This window comes from Adiantum capillus-veneris, chromosome 7 (genome assembly GCF_014529385.1).
Source record: "Adiantum capillus-veneris isolate H3 chromosome 7, ASM1452938v2, whole genome shotgun sequence".
NCBI lineage: Eukaryota > Viridiplantae > Streptophyta > Polypodiopsida > Polypodiales > Pteridaceae > Adiantum > Adiantum capillus-veneris.
The window spans coordinates 81007479-81029283 of record NC_140937.1 but is presented as its reverse complement, the minus strand read 5'-3'; the positions used below and the strand labels follow the sequence as shown (position 1 = coordinate 81029283).

Below are 21805 nucleotides of genomic sequence, written 5' to 3'. Positions count from 1 at the left end.
AAAGAACCTGTAGATAGTATATTCAAGAAGAGAGACTTGCTCCATGTGAAATCTTTCTTTTGACAATGACATTTGTGCAACATATCAAGCATTGCCAACATCAAAGAGGTCTTCCATGCAACACCTCAATTACGGATGGATGGACGGGCAAGTGATACAAATTACTTCTTGAACCTGGGACATGACCACTGTGAGCAGTGTTTAGATAAATCTGGATATTATTCCTCCCATCTGCAGTTACCACTTGTGCTTTAATTGGACAACCATATTTCTTTGATGTCCCTGTTCTCTCTCTCTCTCCCCCCCCCCCCCGGCAATCGAGGCACACCTTCTTGATGACATATGTAACCAATCACAATTTTTGATAGTCCGGACTTTTTGGAAGAGAGATCCATCACTAGCCTTGTCTTGTCCTCGATCATGATGGTCTTTAGGTGCTTCTCTACATCGGATATTTTTTTGATAATCACATTTGGAGGCTCTTTATTCAGGTCCATTTTTTGACGCCATGATCCTGTATGAGAAGGGCTATTTGTGTTGCTACACCCACAAGCGTGTATACACTCTTTGATTGCGTGGTAGGTATACAATGCTTCCGAATATCAATTAACCACGTGGACTTGATTGAATCTAGGGTTTTTTTAATTCCTTGGTGTTTTGATCCTTCAACAATTTGGGCAACTTTAACAATATTCTCCTAATCTTCTACACATGGAACTCTCACCATTAGCACATCTCTCAAATATAAACAAAGTTTTCCATCCTCATCATGTCCAACATGAAGCTCATCCTTCATCTTGCTCCACTTCTTTAAATCCAACATGCCTCTAGAGTCATAGGTTTTAAGAGCCTCCAATGTTGTCACCAAGCCACTTTGGAGCACTCTTATCATGTAATTATATATCTCTCTATCGAAGGAAAAATATGTTTTGAAAATACAGAGATTTGGATATTGAAATACCTTAACCATGTGATTATCAAGAGGCCCATCTTCACCAAGAACCCCGGGGAGGTCACTTAATAAACATATCATGTGAGTTCAACAGAAGGGTATTTAAAGTTCTTGCAACTTACATAAATATATATACATAAGTGCATTATTTTTTCAAATTTGAAAAAAACTTACAGATTTTAAAAGAAAAGGGTACATTATATTCTTAACAAAATTCACAGATAAGGGGTTTTACAAACATGCCTTCAATGCACATGATATGGTAGTTTTACACATAGTGAATCCCCCGAGCCAAGAACAACACCTTCTTCATGAAGTACTTCAAAGTTCTCATCAATACTTTCACTACTCGCATTGCTTGACTCCTCCTCTTGATCACGATCCACATTTTCTTGATCCTAATCCATCATATGGTTGTGAATGAGAGTGATCATATGAGATAACACATTTGGTTGTGTATGTGTGTGTGTGTGTGAGAGAGAGAGAGAGAGAGAGAGAGAGAGATTTCCCTTGCTTGTGTTGAGATTTCACACAGTGTGTCGAAATTACTATTTTGATGTATATCTACTAGTCTTCTTGAAGTAGGAAAAGTTTAATGGTGTGCATATTTCAGTGAATATAAATGTTAAAATCTACTTTTAGAATGACTTTAATGCACACCGAAAGACTCCGATCCGCGTCGTCGAAAGTAATTATTGTGTTGAGATTACTTTTCTGCCGTGCTGCAAAAATCGACAATCCTCATTGAATCTTGATACAACTTTAGACATGAACCCTTGATCCCTTCTCTATGACCCCTTGGTCTATATAGACGAGGGAAGGCACTCTTATACGGGAAAGAGTACCTACTAGCTACTGCTGGTTCATTTTAAAAGAAAAAAATTAGTTTTGTAGATTCTCTTATAAGATTCCCTTTCCCTCTCTCTCCCTCCTAACTTGAGCGTCGCCCCCCAAGCTATCACTGGAGAATCACTGCGTAGGCCAAGGCAGCCCTTGAGCTGCAGATTGCTCGCAAGAAAGATGCACAATTGTGCCTACCTGCCTCTTCCCTCAACCCAAGACATCCCTCCTGCACACACACACACACACACACACACACACACACACACACACACACACATAGAGAGAGAGAGAGAGAGAGAGAGAGAGAGAGAGAGAGAGAGAGAGAGAGAGAGAGAGAGAGAGAGAGTAGCACTCCCCGCACATAGGAGAAAGAGGGGTTTCACATAGTTTGGGGGAAGAGAGAAAGCCAGAGAAAGCGAGTCCTCTACACACACACACACACACACACACACACACACACACACACACACACACAGATGGCATGGCAAGCCATGCACATGTGAGGGAGAATCCACTTTCCAAAATCTCTTCCTCACCCTTCCCTTTTCCCCTTCCACTAATATGGCATTTTTCCATTTTCTCCTTGGCCGATACCCCCTAGTGGCTTAGGCCTTGTTTATTCTTTAGTTTGCAAGATTCCTCCCAGGTGAGGCTTACCTCCCGCCTTGAGGTTGTTACCTTTCAAAAATGGACAAAAAGTATCGAACATGACCCCAACGATACTTTGAGTCAAAGAGCGATTTCGTAACCAGCCAAGCATGCAAGCGACGTTGCGATCAACAGTGCCGTCCATTTAATTTAAAAAAAAAAACATCTGATCCTAGCTCACTGCTACTACGACCCTACGCTCTCCTAGCATTCGCTATCGACATTGCCCGTTGCGATTTTCCTGCTTGCCACTTGCGAGCCCGTCACCCTTTGTTCTGTAGAACCCATAACATTTAACAAGATTGGGCCCCCCCTACTTTCTTTTATAAAAACAAAATTTATATCACCTACTACTACTACTGGCTCGTTTACAGGTTTATTCATTTGTTCGAAGATTCTTCTGAATCTTAGGTCTTCAGAACGCATCCTCCTCAACACAAAAAGAGATGGAGGAATCGAACACACGAGTGCATAGAAATCTACTCTATTAAATCTGTTAAAGACCACAAGCCCTTCTTTGCTCGTGGGTTGAGGAGACTCCATGTTACATTTACCAAAAAAGAAAATTCGCCTCGCCCGCCTCGGCCTGCGGCTCGCACGACTTCTACAACCCCCCGAAACCTCACCATGCCTTTGGCCCCCCTCTTCCGCCTCCCGTTTGCGAGAGCGCATCCCCCCCTAGCCCGCCTTCTACTACAGTGATCTCCCCTCACCTGCTTGCGCGATTGAATTCCGGTTTGCCGAGAGGGTATCATGTTGGATTCCATTTCTTTTTTGAATTTTTTCTAGCTGGGACCCCCCACTACTACTAGCTGCTCGAAGTTCTGGGCTCGTTTAAGCTATTATCTCCCCTCACCGGCTTGCGCGATTGAATTCCGGTTTGCCGAGAGGGTATCATGTCGGATTCCATTTCTTTTTTGAATTTTTTCCAGCTGGGAGCCTCCTACCCTACTACTAGTTGCTCGAAGTTCTGGGCTCATTTACTTAATTGCTCGTAATTTGCAGGCGAAGAAAGGATGTTGTCGTCGCTGGTACTATGCCAGCCTCACGCATTCTTTTTCTGCAGGTATGTCGCTTCTTCACCTCATCAGAACGTTACATTACTCTTTGCCATCACCAAGCGCAGGACTGGACTTATGAATTCTGGTTGGGAGGCTAACGTGATTCTTTCTACATTCATTGATCAATCTGTAGCTGGATAGTAACAAGCTTAAATCGCTCGCCGGAACTCTTTTAGTGGAACCGTCACACCCACTCTGTGCAGACGGCAACAAATTGTTAGCACCCCAGCACTCTTATAGTGGAACCGTCACAGATGGCAACAGTGTCCTAGATTTAGGGTTGACAGTACCTTGCCAGTGCTTGAAACTGTTGACGTCGGCCGAGTTCGCACATGCTTGGCATAGAGCGGAACTATGGAGAAAGCAAGAAGGCGCCCAATGTAAGGCTCCACCTCTGCCTGTCACCTTCAGTTTGCTTCGACAAGGTCAATTTCTAGGTCAGGGTTCCACAACGAGACTACCTTCCCCGCTTCCTCCTCATGCTGAGCCTCCTCTTTCGCTTCTTCCTTGACTTCCTCTTCAATCCCTTCTTCAACATACTTGTACTCTTGCACAAAGTTTCTATCTGCTACGTTCATCCATGGCGTTTGCTGCAAAAAGAAGGGTCGGATTCTCCGTATGAGAAAAATCGATTTGAGCTTTGATGCCACTGTAACCGGCAAGCCAGTGGTAAGGCAGTGAATTGAACAACTGAATTGTAGACACTTGACCTTGAAAGGCACTGAGAACGAGATGGTGGAGCGTTGTTCTCCATCTGGCCCCTAAGTGAGGCGCCCCACATGGTATTCTTTCTTTATTGAGGCTCGACAATCTTTTTTCTTTTTGTTGTTGAAGAAAGTGTAACCTTGAATTAGAAAATGGAAAGGTTGACCCATAGGTAGGGGAAGGGTCACCCCATCAAAATGTGTCATAACCTATGTAAGAGATCTCTCATTCTAAGCCTTAAGGCTGAAATACAAGGGAATCTTTCCTCTCCATTGAGGCAAGGGGAAGCTTCTTTGCATGGAAGAAACTGAAAATTAAGGATCAGCTGGAAACTTTACTTTCTTACATAGAGCATCTGATGCCCTCCTCAACTCTAAATGCAGAATCAAAGGGTGACTATCAGGAGAGCTCAAGATAAAGGAATTCCTGGATCTCCAAATAAACCATAAAATGAATCCTCTCCATACATTCCAAAGGGGGATGTCAAAGCCCTTACAATTGCCCAATAAGAGATCAATTAACTGTAGATTCCATAATGGACCCCAGGCTTGAACCTTAGAGAGAATTTTCTTGCTCTTTTTACAATAGAAAAAGAGGTGGGGGATATCTTTTGTTGCTTGATTGCATCTAGGGCAGTTGCCAGCAGACTTGCTAATCCTTAGAGCTTTGGCACCACACCAAATTCCTTTGTGAAGAATAAGCCAGATTAGAGTACTGTGTTAATGTAAGGATTCTTGTTACTATTCCTTAATTAAGTACTTAAACTCATGATTAAGACTTAAGAAACTTGAACTTGATTCAGAGACAAGACTCAGAAGACTCTGTGTTTGATTGATTGATTCATTGATTGAAATGTGTTACAAAGGTGTTCTTATATAGAAACTGAAGAGACACGATAAAGAGACATGACCATAGGTCAAGAACATGACTCTATGCCAATAGTCGTGTCCTTCTGGTGTAGAGTCGTGACCCTTCGGTGTTAAGGTGCAACCATTCGCTAAAGAGGCATGGCTATTCGTCGAACAGGTGCGACTCTCGGACAAAGGGGCGCATCCTTTGGAGAATTGGGGTCCTCGGATCTGGTGCGTCTTCGTATCTGCAAAAGAATCAAGCAAGAAGGTAATACCAAGACAAAGAATACGTCACAATCGTAACATTCCCTCCCATTTAAAATAAAACCCAAGGTAGTTGTAGAAAATCCGAGAGAAGAAAAATGTATTTCTGCTTGCTTCTGCATCCAAAGCTCTAACTGTTAAGTCCCATGTCATGACATTGTTATTGACCATAAATATTTTGCCAAACTGAAAACTGCAACTTGATTAGTGCCTTTGCCGAAGTCATTTGTAACTTCGAGCTTTGTCCATGAAAAGATTGAATCTTTTTCTGCTTCGAGTGAAACTATTGGTAAATTTTTCTATTGAGTAATAACCACTGGTTGGAAATTTGCAAGGTACCATTGGTTTGTCGAGAATAGTAAAATCCTCCTGAAGGGATGTTGTAGACTGAGACAGAGTAGTGTTTGGAGGTATATCCATCTGTAAAGATTTATCTACAGAACAATTTGTGTTCAATTATTCAATTGCAGCGACTGAAGTCATGCTGCAAGAGTCTGTATCTGTTTTATTCTTTGCACCGCTGAAGATAAGGGCTGGAGTCTTCAAGTTTGAAAAATTATCATTCACCACAGCATCTAGTATGTGTTCAGAGAGAGAGAGACTTTGTTCTGCAAAGCAGTGACGAGGCGAGTTTTTCTGCTTGGATCACGGTCAAAGAAGGGTTTTGTGCTTGTCCGTTGTCACACAAGAACGAGAATCTTTCGAATCTTCAGCGGGTATTAAGGCTTCCAATTGAGAAGAGGGAGGTCGAGGGAGTTGTTGCCTCTTAGACCTCTGAAGGATCCTCTTGCACAAGGAAAGGATCAATAAATCGTCACATGTACCACCATCAGACAACAAAAATTTAAATGTAGGGCATGGCTCGTGAGGGGGAACTTGTCCAGCGTTGCGGCATTCACGACCGAGTACTCGACTAGGGTCGGATATATGTGCCACTAAATAAGTCCATCTTGATATCGCTGATGATCCTTTGGAAGCTTCATATTATTGCTTCTGTTGTTGATGATTCCGATAAGAAGCTGGTTGCTTAGAAACGTAGCATTTCCAAGAATCTTCATACTGAGACTTTTGCTGCTTTGTAGGTGCAGCGGAATGAATGTTGTTCTTTCTCAAGATGAGTGTTCCATAATGTGCTCAAGGTTCCTTTTTGTTCTTATGGAAGGGAGAGCCTTCCGTTCTTAATGAGAGAGTGCTATGATCACAACAAAGTGAATGGATACTGTGCGTGAAAGTGTATGAGACTGAGAGATACAGAGAGAAGAGAGATACGACACCAGAGACGTTATAAAACCCTCCTCCGAAGGCCCCACTCTCGTCGGCGAGAGTGGTCTACTATTGATTGCACAAACTGGTACAAACTGAATGCATGCGACTGATGCAAGTTTAGGCTAGATCGATGACGACAACGGAGATGGCGAGACTGATCTAAGGGTTGAAATCTGCTACTCTTTATCTGCTGTCCAAAAACGCTCAAGGCTGAAATCTGTTGCAGTTCAAAAACGCTGAATTGGGGCTGAGTTCTGCTGCTGAAAAAACGTTGATTTGGGGGCTGAAACTGTAGGTCTTTAGGGCTGAAAACTGATGGTCTTCATCTGTTGACAATTGCAGGTCTTAGGGCTGAAAATCGCCATGCACAAGGGAGGACGATCTGGCTCCAAAAATGCTAGGGCTGCAATTCTGGAAACGCTATATGCTGGGAGTGTGTGGCGATGATCACCTGGATGAAAAACGCCAAGGGTTGATGTTCTATGGCAATGAGGCTAGGATGAGAAAACGCTAGTGCTGTGGATGTCTGCTTGAGGGAAAATCGCTCCCAAGGGGTTCTTGCTTGAGAAGTTGCCTGTGTAGTGGTGGAGCTCCTGCTGCCTCTTCTGCAAATTAGTGCTAGTCTAGGTTTGCTTATATACAGACTTACTTAATTTGCCCTACCTACTTTCCAACAAAAGTTACTTAAAAATAATAAGTGAAAAATGTCAAAAATAGGTAAAATAGGCTAAATGCACTGGAAAATTCCCTTGAAGGATTCTGATGGGAATGATCATGCTGTGTGCAACCAGAGGATATGCATCTACACTAAGTGACTGGGCATGCACGGTCTACGAATAGACTCACAAAAGTGCCAGATCACTTCTAAATCTAGACTGACTGGACTGACTGAACCCTATTATGCTGTAGCTTGTCCACGGATACGTAGGGTTGGATGTGTCACGTGACATCCCCTCCTTTTCAAAGCGAGGTACTGGTACCGAACTGTATGGCGTCGAGGGAGATCGCCAATAGCATCCGGAATCCTGGAAGGGACTGTTCGCCGGCCCACTCTGATGTGTGGATCGTGTGGTACTTGAACTTCATAAAGGTCTGCAACGCTTGCTTCTTTGGGCCGCGCCGAAAGCGACACAAAGTCTTCTGAGGCTCCTTTGATGCTTAAACTTCGTTGAGAGTCATGCTTCTGTCTTCTTCAAGAATCTCCATAGCTGAAAATTCTTGAAACCATTTCCAACACAAAACCATGAACATACCTATTCCATGTAAAGTGAGTGGAAAAAATCTTGTCTTCCTCAAAGACTGTGCCTGCAATGTAGATGAACAAAGAAGCGGAGTACCAAACCGTTCACCACACACACGCAAACAATGAGATCGAATCTTTCTCTTATGATCTAGAGCAATCAATTGTGGCAATTCACAACGGAAATGCCCATGCTTGGTGCTCATACTTTCATGTGCTCTTTCTACAAATGTGTCATGCCAAGGAAGAGACACGAAATATGACTTCCTTGAATGCATACTTTTCAGCTTTTCATGAAAAATCCGCATACCATTTTGCTCATTCATGAGTGAAACGTGCTCAACATACAATATGTCATGCCTAGGAAAAGGGATCACATAAAGACGCTGACTAAAATACAGGAAACGATTACGAATGAAACACTTGAACAATGCGTGCTGACTAATCATGCGAACAACGAACACATAGTACTTCCTGTAAGGGTTCTTTGGACCTAGGCTTGAGAGCCAAGGTCGGTTCTTCTTGAGGGGGTTCTTTGGACGTAGGCTTGAGAGTCAAGATCGATCCTTCGTGATTGATTGAATTTGCAACGAGGTTAGCTTTGCTAGAAAAAACATCAACTAACACATCATCCTTGTGAACAATCACGTCATCTTCATGCAAATCATCATGCTTGTGAGAAATCACATCTTGATCATGCAAATCATCATGCTTGTGAGAAATCACATCTTGATCATGCAAATCATCATGCTTATCATTATCATCCAAATCATCATGCTTATCATTATTATTCAATTCATCATGCTTCTCATCCTGTGTGTCATGCTTTGGAGAAGAAGAGACTGAGAGAGTCTCCTTCTCCTGAATCCGTTCAATCTTGTCCTGCACATTAGCAATGAGAGAGGGAGAATGAACAACTTCCTCTCCACAAATGACAATGGGAGAGTCACTTTTGGCATTGAGAGTGAAAGTGTTAGCCTCCAATCAATGAGAGGGTTAAGCTCACGAAACCATCGAATGCCCAAAATTATATCGCATCCCGAGAGAGGAGAGACAAATTTTTTTCTACGGAAAGCAGTTTGTTGAATTGTAAACAACACACCAAGACACTCTTGCGTGATGAGAGAGTCCATACCGGGAACAAAGCCAGAGACCTCGAGAGGAGATTTCTGACTAATCTCTAGGTGGGCTCTCTCAATAAGAGAGGGACTAATCACATCATGCATACTACCTGGGTCAAACAATATGACAAAATGGTGCCCCGTCATATGACCATAACATTTAATGAGAGAATCATCAATGGGAGGATCAAGAGAAACTTGGGGCACACTCGTGTTGTCACTGATTGCATTGACAGATGAAGTGGGTTCGTTAGATTCATTAGAGTCAAGCTTAGGACATGTTCTTTTTATGTGACCCTTAATGTGACAATGAAAACAACGACCTTCCTTAGAATAAGTGCTTTGCTCTTCTGACGTGATGTATTCCTTGTGCTACTTTTTCATATGGAGTAAGCTTAGATTTAGCAATTGTGTTAGCCTTACCCTTAGGTTCATTGGAAGAACTCTTTTCTCAGAGACTGTTGGAAGATTGGTTAGAAGAGTTACCGTTCATACCATTCTTACCGTTCTTACCGTTTTGAGGGTTCTGAGAAGTTTGCGAGGTACTCGTGGAAGTCTTGTTCTCCTTATGCTTTCCCTTGTTGTGCTTCATCTCTTGTGCGAGAGCAATCGCTACCGCCTTGTTGAGATTGATTGGATCGAGCACCTCGACGTCGTACTTATATACTCGTCCAATCCATAAAGAAATGCCTCTTTGCGTTCATCATCCGACTTGCGTAATTGGGTACCTAGCTGCAAAAAACGAATAGAGAAAGACATAACCGGCATACCATTTTGCTTGAGAGCGCGACAATCGTCCTTCAATCGTGCGAGGTACTGAGGTGGCATAAACCGCGCCTTGAGCTTGTCTTGGAAATCAGCCCAATTGAAGGAAAGGGGCGTGAATTCGTCGGCTTCCTTTAGGTGCGCGGCTAACTGTGCCTCTTGCCATCCGTGGTACCAATTGATGGCATCACTGGCAAGGTACATAGCTGCTGTCAAAACCTTGCTATTCCTTGTCTTCTTAGTTGTCGCAAAATAAGCATTAATTGATGCAACCAAGAATGAATCACCGTGGCATCCATCTTACCATCATACTTACTGAAAGTCAACTTTTCTGTGACTGGGTTGTTGGAATCCGCATTGTGGCTTGCGCCACTTGAGAAACTCCCACGATCTTTGGCTGGTTCGGACTTCGAGGCAAGTACTTGTCGAACCAATTCTTGAGTGCGGAGGTCTCTTTGAGCCTCACGCTCGGCCTCCAAGGCCGCTCTTTGAGCTTCCCGTTCCTCCTTTCTTTGTGCTTTTCTTTCGTTTCGTTCATCGCGCTCGCGTTCTCAAGCAATGCGAGTCGCTTCTTGTTCTATTGCATTTCTTTCATTTCGTTCTTCGCGCTCGCGTTCCAAAGCAATGCGAGTCACTTCTTGTTGTGCTGGCGCAATTCGATTCGCTTCTTGTTGTGCCAGCGCAAGGCGAGTCACTTCGCGATTCGCTTCTTGTTGTTGGGTCATCATGTCCAACATTGACTTGGCCATCGCCTCCATGGAAGCTGGTACAACTCGTGGCGTAGATGGAGAAGGGGGTGGGCCGGAAAAATCTCTTGGTGGGGAGAACTCTTCGTCGCCTCTCTCATGTCATCACCTGTATGCGAAGTATTCATTCCGCTTCGGGTGATGACCATGCACTATGATCTTTGGTTCTTAAGTTTACGAGGAACTTGGGTTCTTAAGGGTCTTGGGTTCTTGGGTTCTTGAGGGTCTTGAGGTTTTCTTTCGCTTGCAATCTGTGTTTGAGAAGGATCTTCTCTTCACCAGAGTTCTACTCTTTTCTGCGGGCGCACCCCTTGGTGGTCTTGCGCTCACACCAAGGTTGCTTTTTCCCACCTCACGTCGATTGGCCAGCCGCTAAGTGCACGGTCCGCTCTCAATGAGTGAAAAGAGGCACAAGGGGAGAGTGGACAAGCCCTTCTTTCTTGGTATTCTTGTCACTCTTCAAAAACACGATTAGGAATCGACACGCCCAAGCCAACTTGAGTTCGTGCGACCGCAACAAGAAAAAAAAAATTCTTGTGATTCTTGTGGTTCTTTCCTTGAGTGATACAGAACACTGCCAAAGCTCTGATACCAATGCTAGGTGCAGCGGAATGAATGTTGTTCTTTCTCAAGATGAGTGTTCCATAATGTGCTCAAGGTTTCTTTTTGTTCTTATGGAAGGGAGAGCCTTCCGTTCTTAATGAGAGAGTAGTATGATCGCAACAAAGTGAATGGATACTGTGCGTGAAAGTGTATGAGACTGAGAGATAGAGAGAGAAGAGAGATACGACACCATAGACGTTGTAAAACTCTCCTCCGAAGGCCCCACTCTTGTCGGCGAGAGTAGTCTACTATTGATTGCACAAACTGGTACAAACTGATTGCATGTGACTGATGCAAGTCTAGGCTAGATCGATGACGATGACGGAGATGGCGAGACGGATTTTAGGGCTGAAATCTGCTACTCTTTATCTGCTGTCCAAAAACGCTCAAGGCTGAAATCTGCTGCAATTCAAAAACGCTGAATTGGGGCTGAGTTCTGCTGCTAAAAAACGCTGATTTGGGGGCTGAAACTGCAGGTCTTTAGGGCTGAAAACTGATGGTCTTCATCTATTGAAAATTGCAGGTCTTAGGGCTGAAAATTGCCATGCACAAGGGAGGGCGATCTGGCTCCAAAAACGCTAGGGCTGCAATTCTGGAAACGCTATATGCTGGGAGTGTGTGGCAATGATCAACTGGATGAAAAACGCCAAGGGTTGATGTTCTATGGCAATGAGGCTAGGATGAGAAAACGCTAGTGCTGTGGATGTCTGCTTGAGGGAAAATCGTCCCCAAGGGGTTCTTGTTTGAGAAATTGCCTGTTGAGTGGTGAAGCTCCTGCTGCCTCTTCTGCGAATTACTGCTAGTCTAGGTTTGCTTATATACAAACTTACTCAATTTGCCCTACCTACTTTCCAACAAAAGTCACTTAAAAATAATAAGTGAAAAATGTCAAAAATAGGTAAAATAGGCTAAATGCACTGGAAAATTCCCTCGAAGGATTCTGATGGGAATGCTTATGATCATGCTGTGTGCAACCAGAGGATATGCATCTACACTAAGTGACTGGGCATGCACGGTCTACGAATAGACTCACAAAAGTGCCAGATCACTTCTAAATCTAGACTGACTGGGCTGACTGAACCCTGTTATGCTGTAGCTTGTCCACGGACACATAGGGTTGGATGTGTCACGTGACATGCTCACACAAAAGTACTTGTGTGTCTAGTTGGCTCTGAGAAACCATGCTTTGGGTGAAAAAATTTGAGTTCCGAAGCCTTCGGTTTGAGTGGTTCTTCCTGGTCGACCATTGAAGCTTCAAAAGAAGATGGCGGAGGTGCAACATTAGTCGTCCGAGAAGTTGTAGGACAATTCCGAAAAGTGTTTTGCGTCTGCATTTGCTTTAAGCGAGTGTAAATTGATGCGAGGCTCCTAGAAAATGCTGCCATCTACTCTTTGAGAAGTGCTATCGTGTCCTCGAGTAGAATAGAGTCGTTTCCATCTTGTAATTTGGCCATGCTGACTGCTTAGAGGGAGTAATTGAAATGCAAAATGCTAGGCTGATCTGGCTGAAAATGCAAAATGCTGGCTGTCTGGGCTGAAAACTGGAAATGCCAGGCTGGTCTACTGCTGGTTGGTCAATGCGACGAGGAACTGCAATTGGGAGTTGCGGTCCGGCGAAGCTAAGGACTGAAAACTGAAACGCTGGCGGCTGTGGGCTGAAAACGCTGAACTGCTGATGCTGAAAACGGCTGGGCTGAACTGCTGAGAAAACGCTGTGGCGCTTGAGGATGCCTGTCGGTGTGCTGCGGTGGCTGCCCTTTCTGTGTCCCTGCTTCTTCTGCTTCTACTGAGTGCCCAATGGTTTTCTTTTATAGTTCCTTAGCAATTTGCCCTACCTACTTTTCCAACAAAAGGCACTTATTAAATAATAAGTGAAAAATGTGTACTTTGGCATGCTAACTGACTGTGCAAGAGAGGGTATGCAACTGTGACGTGTTGGACATGAACGTCCTTCTAGAGGCTCACAAAGTGCTTGGCTCAATCCTAAGCTAGGCTATGACTGATTCTAAACCATGGCAGAAGCGTGTCCACATGGCGCAAGTGACATGAACAATCCCTTATGCTGGAACTCCCTTCCAATGACATAAACCCTTTGTTTTCAACCCAAAAACAGTAATTACAGCTCGTTGTGTTTATTGGTTTTTACCCTCTTTTCAGCCCTAAACAGTCCTGAAACTGTCCTCTAGCAGTGGGGCATTGTTCCCAATGCTTCTGGCATCCATACGGCTGCAAAACAGTCCAAAAACAGCACATAACCAGCATTGAAAATGCACCTGTAAGATGAGGTTATCACCCTCTCCGGTGCCTGCTTTTGAAGTAGCAGTTAGCTAATCGTGTTCCCTCTCAAAGAGGCTGTTGCCTTGGCGTAGAAGCATAAGATCACACAACTGTACATGGGTCAAATGAAGAGCCCTCTTGTGGGGCATCACATAACTGCACGGAGGGGGGAGAGAGAGCAGTTCATAGTGTCTTGGATATCACTTCTTGCACTACACTGTACATGAGAGGGAAAGCTTGCACACAATAGCTTTGGTACTTGCAACAATCCACCATACGACTGAAAAATGCAGCCCCCACGTTTATTTCAACGCTTCTCTCTCTCAAGGTAGAAAATGCCCAAAAATGTGCCAAGTGACAGTCATGCATGGTTTTCTCGCTTTGTACCTTTTGGTCTAAAAATATCTCAACCAGTTCCTCAGTTGACTTAGCGGCAGAGTAATAAAATGTTCCTCTTGTCATTCTGGAGCTAATGACACGAACAGATTTCATGGCCCAAAATACCAGTTCCCTAAATTTTAGGAGATGCTTCCGTTGAACTCTCACTGGTCATCTGACCATCTTTCACCATTGGGACTACGTCAAAAAATGCAATGTAGCCCAGTTCTCGGGTGATTTTCTCTTGGTGACCCCACCTTGTCATTGTGCCTCCATTGAGTTAGTTTCCTAGTATCCACCAACTTATTAAGTTGTGGCGAGGGGACCTAAATGACTTTGAACTAAGCCTAGACACCCTTTTACTAGAACTCCAGTTCTGACCAACTTCCCGTCTGCGGGTGAAACTACTGTTTCACACTGGCCATACAATGTCCGGCCATTTGCAACTTCAAAAAGAGGGTTTAAAAAATTAAACAAAAATCATCAGAAAGAAACCAACAACTAAGGTTAGCAGTTGCCACGTCCTCGTGACAGTGGTACACACATGACTACTACGAGCATGAGGTAACTTGAATTTGTTTTGCTTAATACTTTACATATGACAGACACGGCAATGATGTGTGTGTACGACGTACCCGGAGAATTATGTGCACCCTTTCCTCGGGTTGCACCTCTTTGCCCTCGGAGCTCGCACTCTTTCTAGTGGAAGGCCATCGCGATCGGACACCGTCCTGGCGGCAAGTCGCACCCCTTGGGCTGCAGATTACTTGGTAGCACACCCTTTCCCAGCGACAACCCAAACGGCAGCGTAGCAACTTTTTTTACGCTGGTTGACAATTTATGCTCGTTGAAGAGTTACGATGCAGAATATTTTTACGCTAGCTGAAAATTTAACCTTATAGACTTAATTTCAAGTTTTGTCCGCCGGACCTAATTAGGTGCACGGCCAACGTAGGTGACTTGGCATAATTTTAACCCAAAGGACACAGAAAAACAAAAAAACAATATGACAGTCAGAGAAGCACACAGCGCCAGAGTTGCTTCGCACACTCGCCCTCGCAATTAGTAATCCATGCCGGCTTCACACTTCCCATGCACGACAAAGCTTATGATGTTCAAGTCCCGTACCTATCATACGTAGACAAACTGCCTGAAGAGATCCTTCCCAAAAATCCTCCTCTGCCTCTACCGCCTCTGGAACCACTTTCATTGCCTGAACTGGTTCCAGTTCGCACTCTTGTTCTCGAGCCTCGGCTAGAGCTCGAACCCCCTCCAAAAGCAGTTCTTGCTCTCAAAGTATCAATTTGTGAGCTTATTCCAAGTTATCAGTTAATTTCTCTAAGCAATCAGCATGGCCGAATCACAAGATGGCAACAACTCTATTCCACACGAAGATCCGATAGCAATTCTCAAAGGGCAGATGGCAGTACTTTTTTGAGCCTCGCATCAATTCACGCTCGCTTGGAGCAGATGTAGACAGAAACCGCTTCCCAGAGTCATACTACTACTTCTCGGACTATTCATGCTGCTTCTCCGCCTTCTTCTTTTGAAGCTTCGGTAGTCAACCAAGAAGAACCACTCAAACCAAAGGCTTCGGAACTCAAATTTTCTCACCCAAAGCATGGTTTCATAGAGACAACTAGACACAAAGTATCTTCGTGCGAGCAACAAAAGTTTCAACATGAATATTCTTGGAAATGTTACAGTTCTAAGCAACCTACTTATTGGAATCGAGGCAGCAACATGAAGCTTTCAAAGGATTATCAGCGATATCAAGATGGGCTTACTTAGTGGCACATATATCCAACCCTAGTCGAGTATTCCATCGTGAATGCTGTGACGCTAAACGAATTTCCCCTCGCGAGCCATACCCTGCATTTAAGTCTTTCTTGTCTGATGGTGGTAAAGTTGAAGATTTATTGATCCTTTCCTTGTGCAAGAGGATCCTTTAGAGGTCTAAGAGGCAACAACTCCCTCGACGTCCCCCTTCTCAATTGGAAGCCTTAATACCCGCTGAGAAAGTTGAAGATTCAGAAGATTCTAATTCTTGTGTGACAACCAACAAGCACATGACCCCTTCTTTGGTTGTGATCCAGGCAGAAAAATTCGCCTCCTTGCAGAATATAGTCTTTGTCTTTGAACAGATACCAAGTAGTGGTGAATGATAATTTTTCAAACTTGAGGACTCCAGTCCTTACCTTCAACAGTGCAAAGGATAAAAGAGATATAGACTCTTGCAGCACGACTTTAGTGGCTGCAATTGAATCTTTGGGGACAACTTTCTATTGATAAACCCTTATAGATGGATATACCTCCAAACACTAATCTATCTCAGTCTACGACATCCCTTCAGGAGGATTTTACTGTTCAAGACAAACCAATGGAATACCTTGCAAATTTCCAACTAAGTCAGTTTACCAATAGTTTCACTTGAAACAGATAAAGATTCAATCTTTTCTTGGACAAAGCTCGAAGTTACAAATGACTTTGATAAAAGCACTAATCAAGTTGCAGATATGATCAATTTTTAGTTTGGCAAAATAGTTATGGTCAATAGCAGTGCCATGACATGGGACTTAACAGTTAGAGCTTTGGATGCAGAAGCAAGTAGAAATACATTTTCCTTCTCTTGGAGTTTCTACTACTACCCTGGTTTTATTTTAAATGGGAGGGAATGTCATGATTGTGACATATTCTTTGTCTTTGTATTCCCTTCTTCACTTGATTCTTTTGCAGATACAAAATGCATCAGATCCGAGACACCGATTGTTCAAAGGATGCGTCTCTTCGCCCAAGAGTCGCACCTGCTCGCGAAAAGCCACGCCTCTTCAGCGAATGGCTGCACCGTTACGCCGAAGGGTCGCGACTCTACAGCAGAGGGACACGACTATTGGCCTAGAGTCATGTCTCTTTATGTCTTTTCATCGTGTCTCTTCAATTTCTATATAAGAACTCTTGTAACACATTTCAATAAATCAACACACATTAAGTCTCTTGAGTCTTTGTCTCTAGTTCTAGTTCTAGTCTCTAGTTCTAGTTCTAGTTCTAGTTCAGTTTTAGTTCTTATCAAAGTTCAATATTGAATAAACACACATAGTAAGAGTGTTCTTCACACACTTTCCCTTTTTGAAATACTTAGCTCGCTGTTCTGTTGACATCTGAGGGCGTGAAGTTTTCTTTTTCTAAAGCTTTCATGTTCTTTTGTTACCATTGTTCGAGTTCTGTTTGGTCCTTGCTGTCAAGAGCTGATCAGTGGGATACGTAAGAGTACCTGCGTGCATTGCAAACACTTGTTTGGCGTATGGACTCAAACTTTTGCAGCAAACAGTAGTCCCGTATCTCTTCAGGTAGACCACAACAAAATCGCTCAATCTGTTGCTTAAAGGTGATCCTTTTGAAAGAAGAGGCCGGTAGAAAAGTATCCCAAAATCTCTGGCAGTAAATGTTAAATGTGTTGCCAGAGATTTCATATCCCCCGTTGGGTCACACTTGAGAGGGACACCTTGTGCTCACCTGGTGTTCACATTGCTAGGGATCTTGCCTTGGACACTCAAGTGCATCCTCTTCTTGGGGTGGGTCACTCGAGGAGGAGATTCCTAGCTGCTTGGTATGAGTTCTCCCCGTCATTCCCAGCATGTGGGGCATCAATTAGGTGGCCATGGTGATGCCTACGTGGCCTTATGAGTATCTCGAAAGCCCGAAAAAGTATCAAATTTTAGTGCTTGCCCTCCCTCCTTGAAATCTTTTGGCTTCTTGCCCATATCCTCGAGAAAATCATATTGTTGGCTCTATAAAAATGCTTCCTCTTGGTATAAAACATCTGCTCATTCGAGTCCAAACTTTCAGAGGAAGATGAGTCCTCGTCCGAACTATGAGAATACTTTCGAGATCTTCGGTGGGATCTGCTCTTCTTTGCCTTCTTGTTGCTCTTGCTGTGCCTTTATGTCTTTCTTCTTTTCGTGTTCATTCTGTCCTTGTTGCTAAAGTCAAAGGAAGAAGAATTGTCTCAGCTGTCAGAAGAGGATGAGGATGAACTCGAAACACCCTCAAAGCGCACGTGCTTCTTTGTCTATCGTGCATTTTCAAAAGTAGATTTCCGACCGAAGTAGCCATATTAGTCTGTTGCTCGACTCTGTCTCCTTGGTTGCTTCTTGGTCTTCAAGAGTTGACTGACTCGCCTTTCTACTACTTCACCAAATTCATCCTCTGAGTACACTCTCTGAGTGCGTGTGACCAACGCAGGTGTTTTCTTGAGGGTTGACTTCAACGATAAATTGATGGCGGTATGCCATCGAGAATGCATTTCGTCAATTGGGTGCTTGATAAAAAAATTTGCATATTGAGGATCTTTTGAATATTAGAGCATCTACTAGGCACATGCATCAACCTGTTGTTGACGTTGCATTCCATTCGTTCGTACTCCGTGGGTGGAAGTCACCCGTACTCTCCTTCCGAGTCAATAGAAGGTGGTTGTCGTCCATTTGAATCTTCCGTGTTTTCACCCGAATTGGAGTGTTCAGATGCAACAGTTTCCTCCTGACGAGATTCGTCAATTGAATCCATGTGTGTTGCGATGAAAGGGATCGTATTCTCCGTAGAAGGAAGAATCAACTGAGCTCTGATACCACTGTAATAGACTTGGACACCCCAAGCCGAAAATTTGATGCAACACACGTGAGAAAAACTGAAAACAACATTACAGACTCAAACAAAACTGAGAGAGACAACACAGCACGACGAAGTTCCATGCCGAAGAGATTTGCCCCAAAGTCTGGCGCCCCTTTTTGTATGTATTTTTATATTAGTGCTTGGCAAAGTACAATGTCTGAGGATCCTCTTCTCTCCGCTGTGCTCCCAAGCCAACCTATAGGAGAAAAAGACTTGTAAATTTTTTTAAAGGACTTTGGCCCAAAAACACTACATAAAAAGCTCCAAGTCCTAAAAGCATATGGATTCAAAGCCTTGCGCCAAAAGCTGTGCCACGTCAGCAGTCCACCGCAAGCTACGAAAATCCGTACAGCATTGCCACGTTAGCAGTTTGATGTTCTTTTAAATTTCTAGTGTCCCCTGAGCCCCATCGGACGGGACCGTATAAGTTGGACCACTTATAAGTTGGACATACCACGTCATCACTTTGTGAAACACTATGCAGCCACCTCATCCTTCTAGAACTCTTGATGCACTCACCACAATATCCAGTCATCTCATCCAAATAGACATCTTGATGCACTATATTCTCAATTAGTTCACATTTAGTTCTCATTCACTTAGCCATTACATTCAAATCTTGTTGATCTCTAACAGATGTCTAGATGCACTAAGTTCAAATTATTCATTAAACAAAATGCTGCAGACATTTCATCTTTCTCTACATGTCTCTAACAATACACACATGAAAGAACACATGTTTTGAGTTCAATCAAGGAAATTTTTATTTCAATGTACGTATTTTCATAAAGTCATTCCGCAAAATACTGGCAGCATGTTAGGAGAGACCATCCCAGAGACAGATTACAAATTTCTTCATACCGGACACTGGACAAATAGAGGAGCAGCCACCACTGCAAAGCTCAGCTGATACTCACATCCACGGTACTCTCATTGACCGAGCATTGGAGCTAGGAGATCGAGACGCCCATGACTGAGGAGAGGAGCTTCACAGCATTTACGGAAACTTCAGCGGAGGATTTGAGCCATACTATCTCGACATCCAGAGTACATATGAGGATGGATTCATCACCCATTATATCACCCTCTTGTATTGGGCACCCATTGTATCAGTGATCACACATACCCCCCACACAGTTCCAGCGAGTTGCACTTCTAGATCCAATTTTGTATCTCTTTTTTTGTACCCAAACATTGTATCAGATTCACTAGTTTGTAACGGATTGGTCTCATAGGTCATTTTGGCCTTTTGAAGGTGTTAATATATCATTTTTTCATTTCATTCTCTCTCCAAAGTTGCATTGTATATGTTCTCAGGATCCTATCGGTGTCGAGCCAGAGTGGAATCGAGATGTCCATGGATCAAAGGCCTGTCCGTGTCTTGATTGCATCTTCCGCTGCCTATTCAGACAAATCAGTGGATGCGTAGTGCCATTTTCACCAAAAAAGCATGAAATTCATGCGACATGTATTCCCCACCATGGTCACATGGTTTGTGTGAAGACTAACATGTTTGTTGCCTACAAAATTTTCAGCCATAGCCAAAAGCTTGTAAAGCATGCAAAAATCTCATTCTTGGCTTTAGTAGAGACACCAAGGATTTGCGAGTAGCATCATCAATGAAGGTGACAAAGTATACATACTTACCAAAAGATGGAGTCTCCATAGGACTGACTGCATACATCACTGTGTATATGCTATAATTTCCAGGGAGCGTGTATGGAACCATAGTTTGATAAAGAGACACATCGCATTTTGCCAAGTATACCACCTAGCATACCTCTCAACGGAGCCAAGTGTGGGCAAACCAACACGTATTGCAAATAAAGCAAGTTGTTTTTTTTTTCAAGAAAAAGATCCTTCTATTAGTTACTGAAACTGCCCACAGGGCTACAACCACCTCTTCAAGAGAGGGCTACAACAACCATGATGGGAGACTCTCCCAATGAAAAAACCAGCATATGTACAATGGGGCTAAATCAAGAAATGGGGGGAGGGAAAAGCCACACAGGTGGTTGGTAATGCCATCGGAGTACACCCTGGACCATGGTGTAAAAAGGCCCAGGACGCCAAAGTCGAAGGAAAGCCTCTCTGCGCTCCCGCATGCGGTCGGAGCTGCCCTGTAGTCCCTCAAGCTGTCCTCTGAGAGTATGGATCAGCTCTAGCCAAAAATCGAGAACAGTCTCTGCTGGTGGCACAAGGCGAGCCTCAAACATGCGGAAGCAACGGGCCCGCCAGATGAACCAGAATGTAAGGCCACTAATGAGCTCCCAACACTCCTCTCTCTCTCACTGCACCACTTCCGTGGAGCAAGCTCTGTAGCAGACTCGAGTGTAGGTCGCCCCTTCTGCATCACTATCATCCTGCTGGTGGAAGATAGCTCAAACTGAAGTGCCGGGCCCGTGCGGGTGGACCAAGTTGCTGCTCCCCAAGTGTACTGTCGAGCCGTGGAGAGAGCAGGCATCAGCTGAAGAACTCGTAGCCACACCTGCTGGGCCGAGGGACAGTCCCAAAGACAGTGACGCTGACTCTCCAGAAGATGGTCACAAGCTACACATGCGGCCGAGAGACCACTATGCACTAGCCAGCTCCCAATTGCTGTAGCTCTGTGTGCGACCAGCCACTGAAACAAGGTGACTTGCCTCGGCTGTCTGGAGTCCCACAACCTCTCCCAGAAGGCTGCCAAGAACTCAGCTGTGAGACCCTCCTCTTGCCAAGAACTCAGCTGTGAGACCCTCCTCCTGCCAATGAGGTGCTGCAGCGGGGCGGGCCTCTCTCTGTGTTGCTAGTATATGACGTCCCAGTCGAACAGTGTACTGAAAGAAGGGGACTCCTGGGTGGTCTGCAGAAGAGAAGGGGTCCCTCCAGAGCCACTCACCAAGATCCCACTGTACTCGTGCCAGTGGACAACACTCCCAAGCCCTCTGCCTCCAGTGTTCAGTCTCAAGAGCTGTTGGGTTAGGATCTATGACACAAGTCCTCCCACAGATGCCCACTACTCGAATCCTCTAAAAACAGCACTCTGCCACCTGCGGGGCCTCTACTGCAACTCGCTGTAGGCGTCCCCCACCCTGAAGCTCGAAGAAAAGGGATGGAACAGTCTCTGAGCAGGCCCTGACTGAGATGAGAACCTCCAGTCATGTGAAGGCTCCCATCCACCTGGGTGCTACTGGCTCGAGAGGCGTGAGCCACTTAGCTAGAACTGCCTCTGAGATGTTCTGGCACATGCTCTTCACCCCTCTCATGCCCTGTAGTTGGAAACCCTGCACCTCCTCTGACAAGCCTGTGAACTCTAACCAGTCACCTAAAGAGCGCGCTCGACCCGCTGCCATGGGATCCCAGGAAACATGAGGCCGACTACCAACCAAGTGGCCTCTCTAAGTGCTAACCATCAGGTTCCAGACAAGGGGCTGCCGT

At 44.4% G+C, this 21805-nt stretch overlaps 1 protein-coding gene across 1 annotated transcript in view; it reads left to right on the top strand.

Annotated features, from left to right (window-relative positions):
• Positions 1–3354: 3354 nt before the first annotated feature.
• Positions 3355–21805, top strand: part of LOC147454116 (14 kDa zinc-binding protein-like) — a 50977-nt gene continuing 32526 nt past the window's right edge. Inside the window, exon 1 of the mRNA XM_086516117.1 lies at positions 3355–3509. Within this exon, the coding sequence (XP_086372243.1) occupies positions 3460–3509 (50 nt within the window). The 5' untranslated portion in view covers positions 3355–3459. The remainder of the gene's footprint in view (positions 3510–21805) is intronic.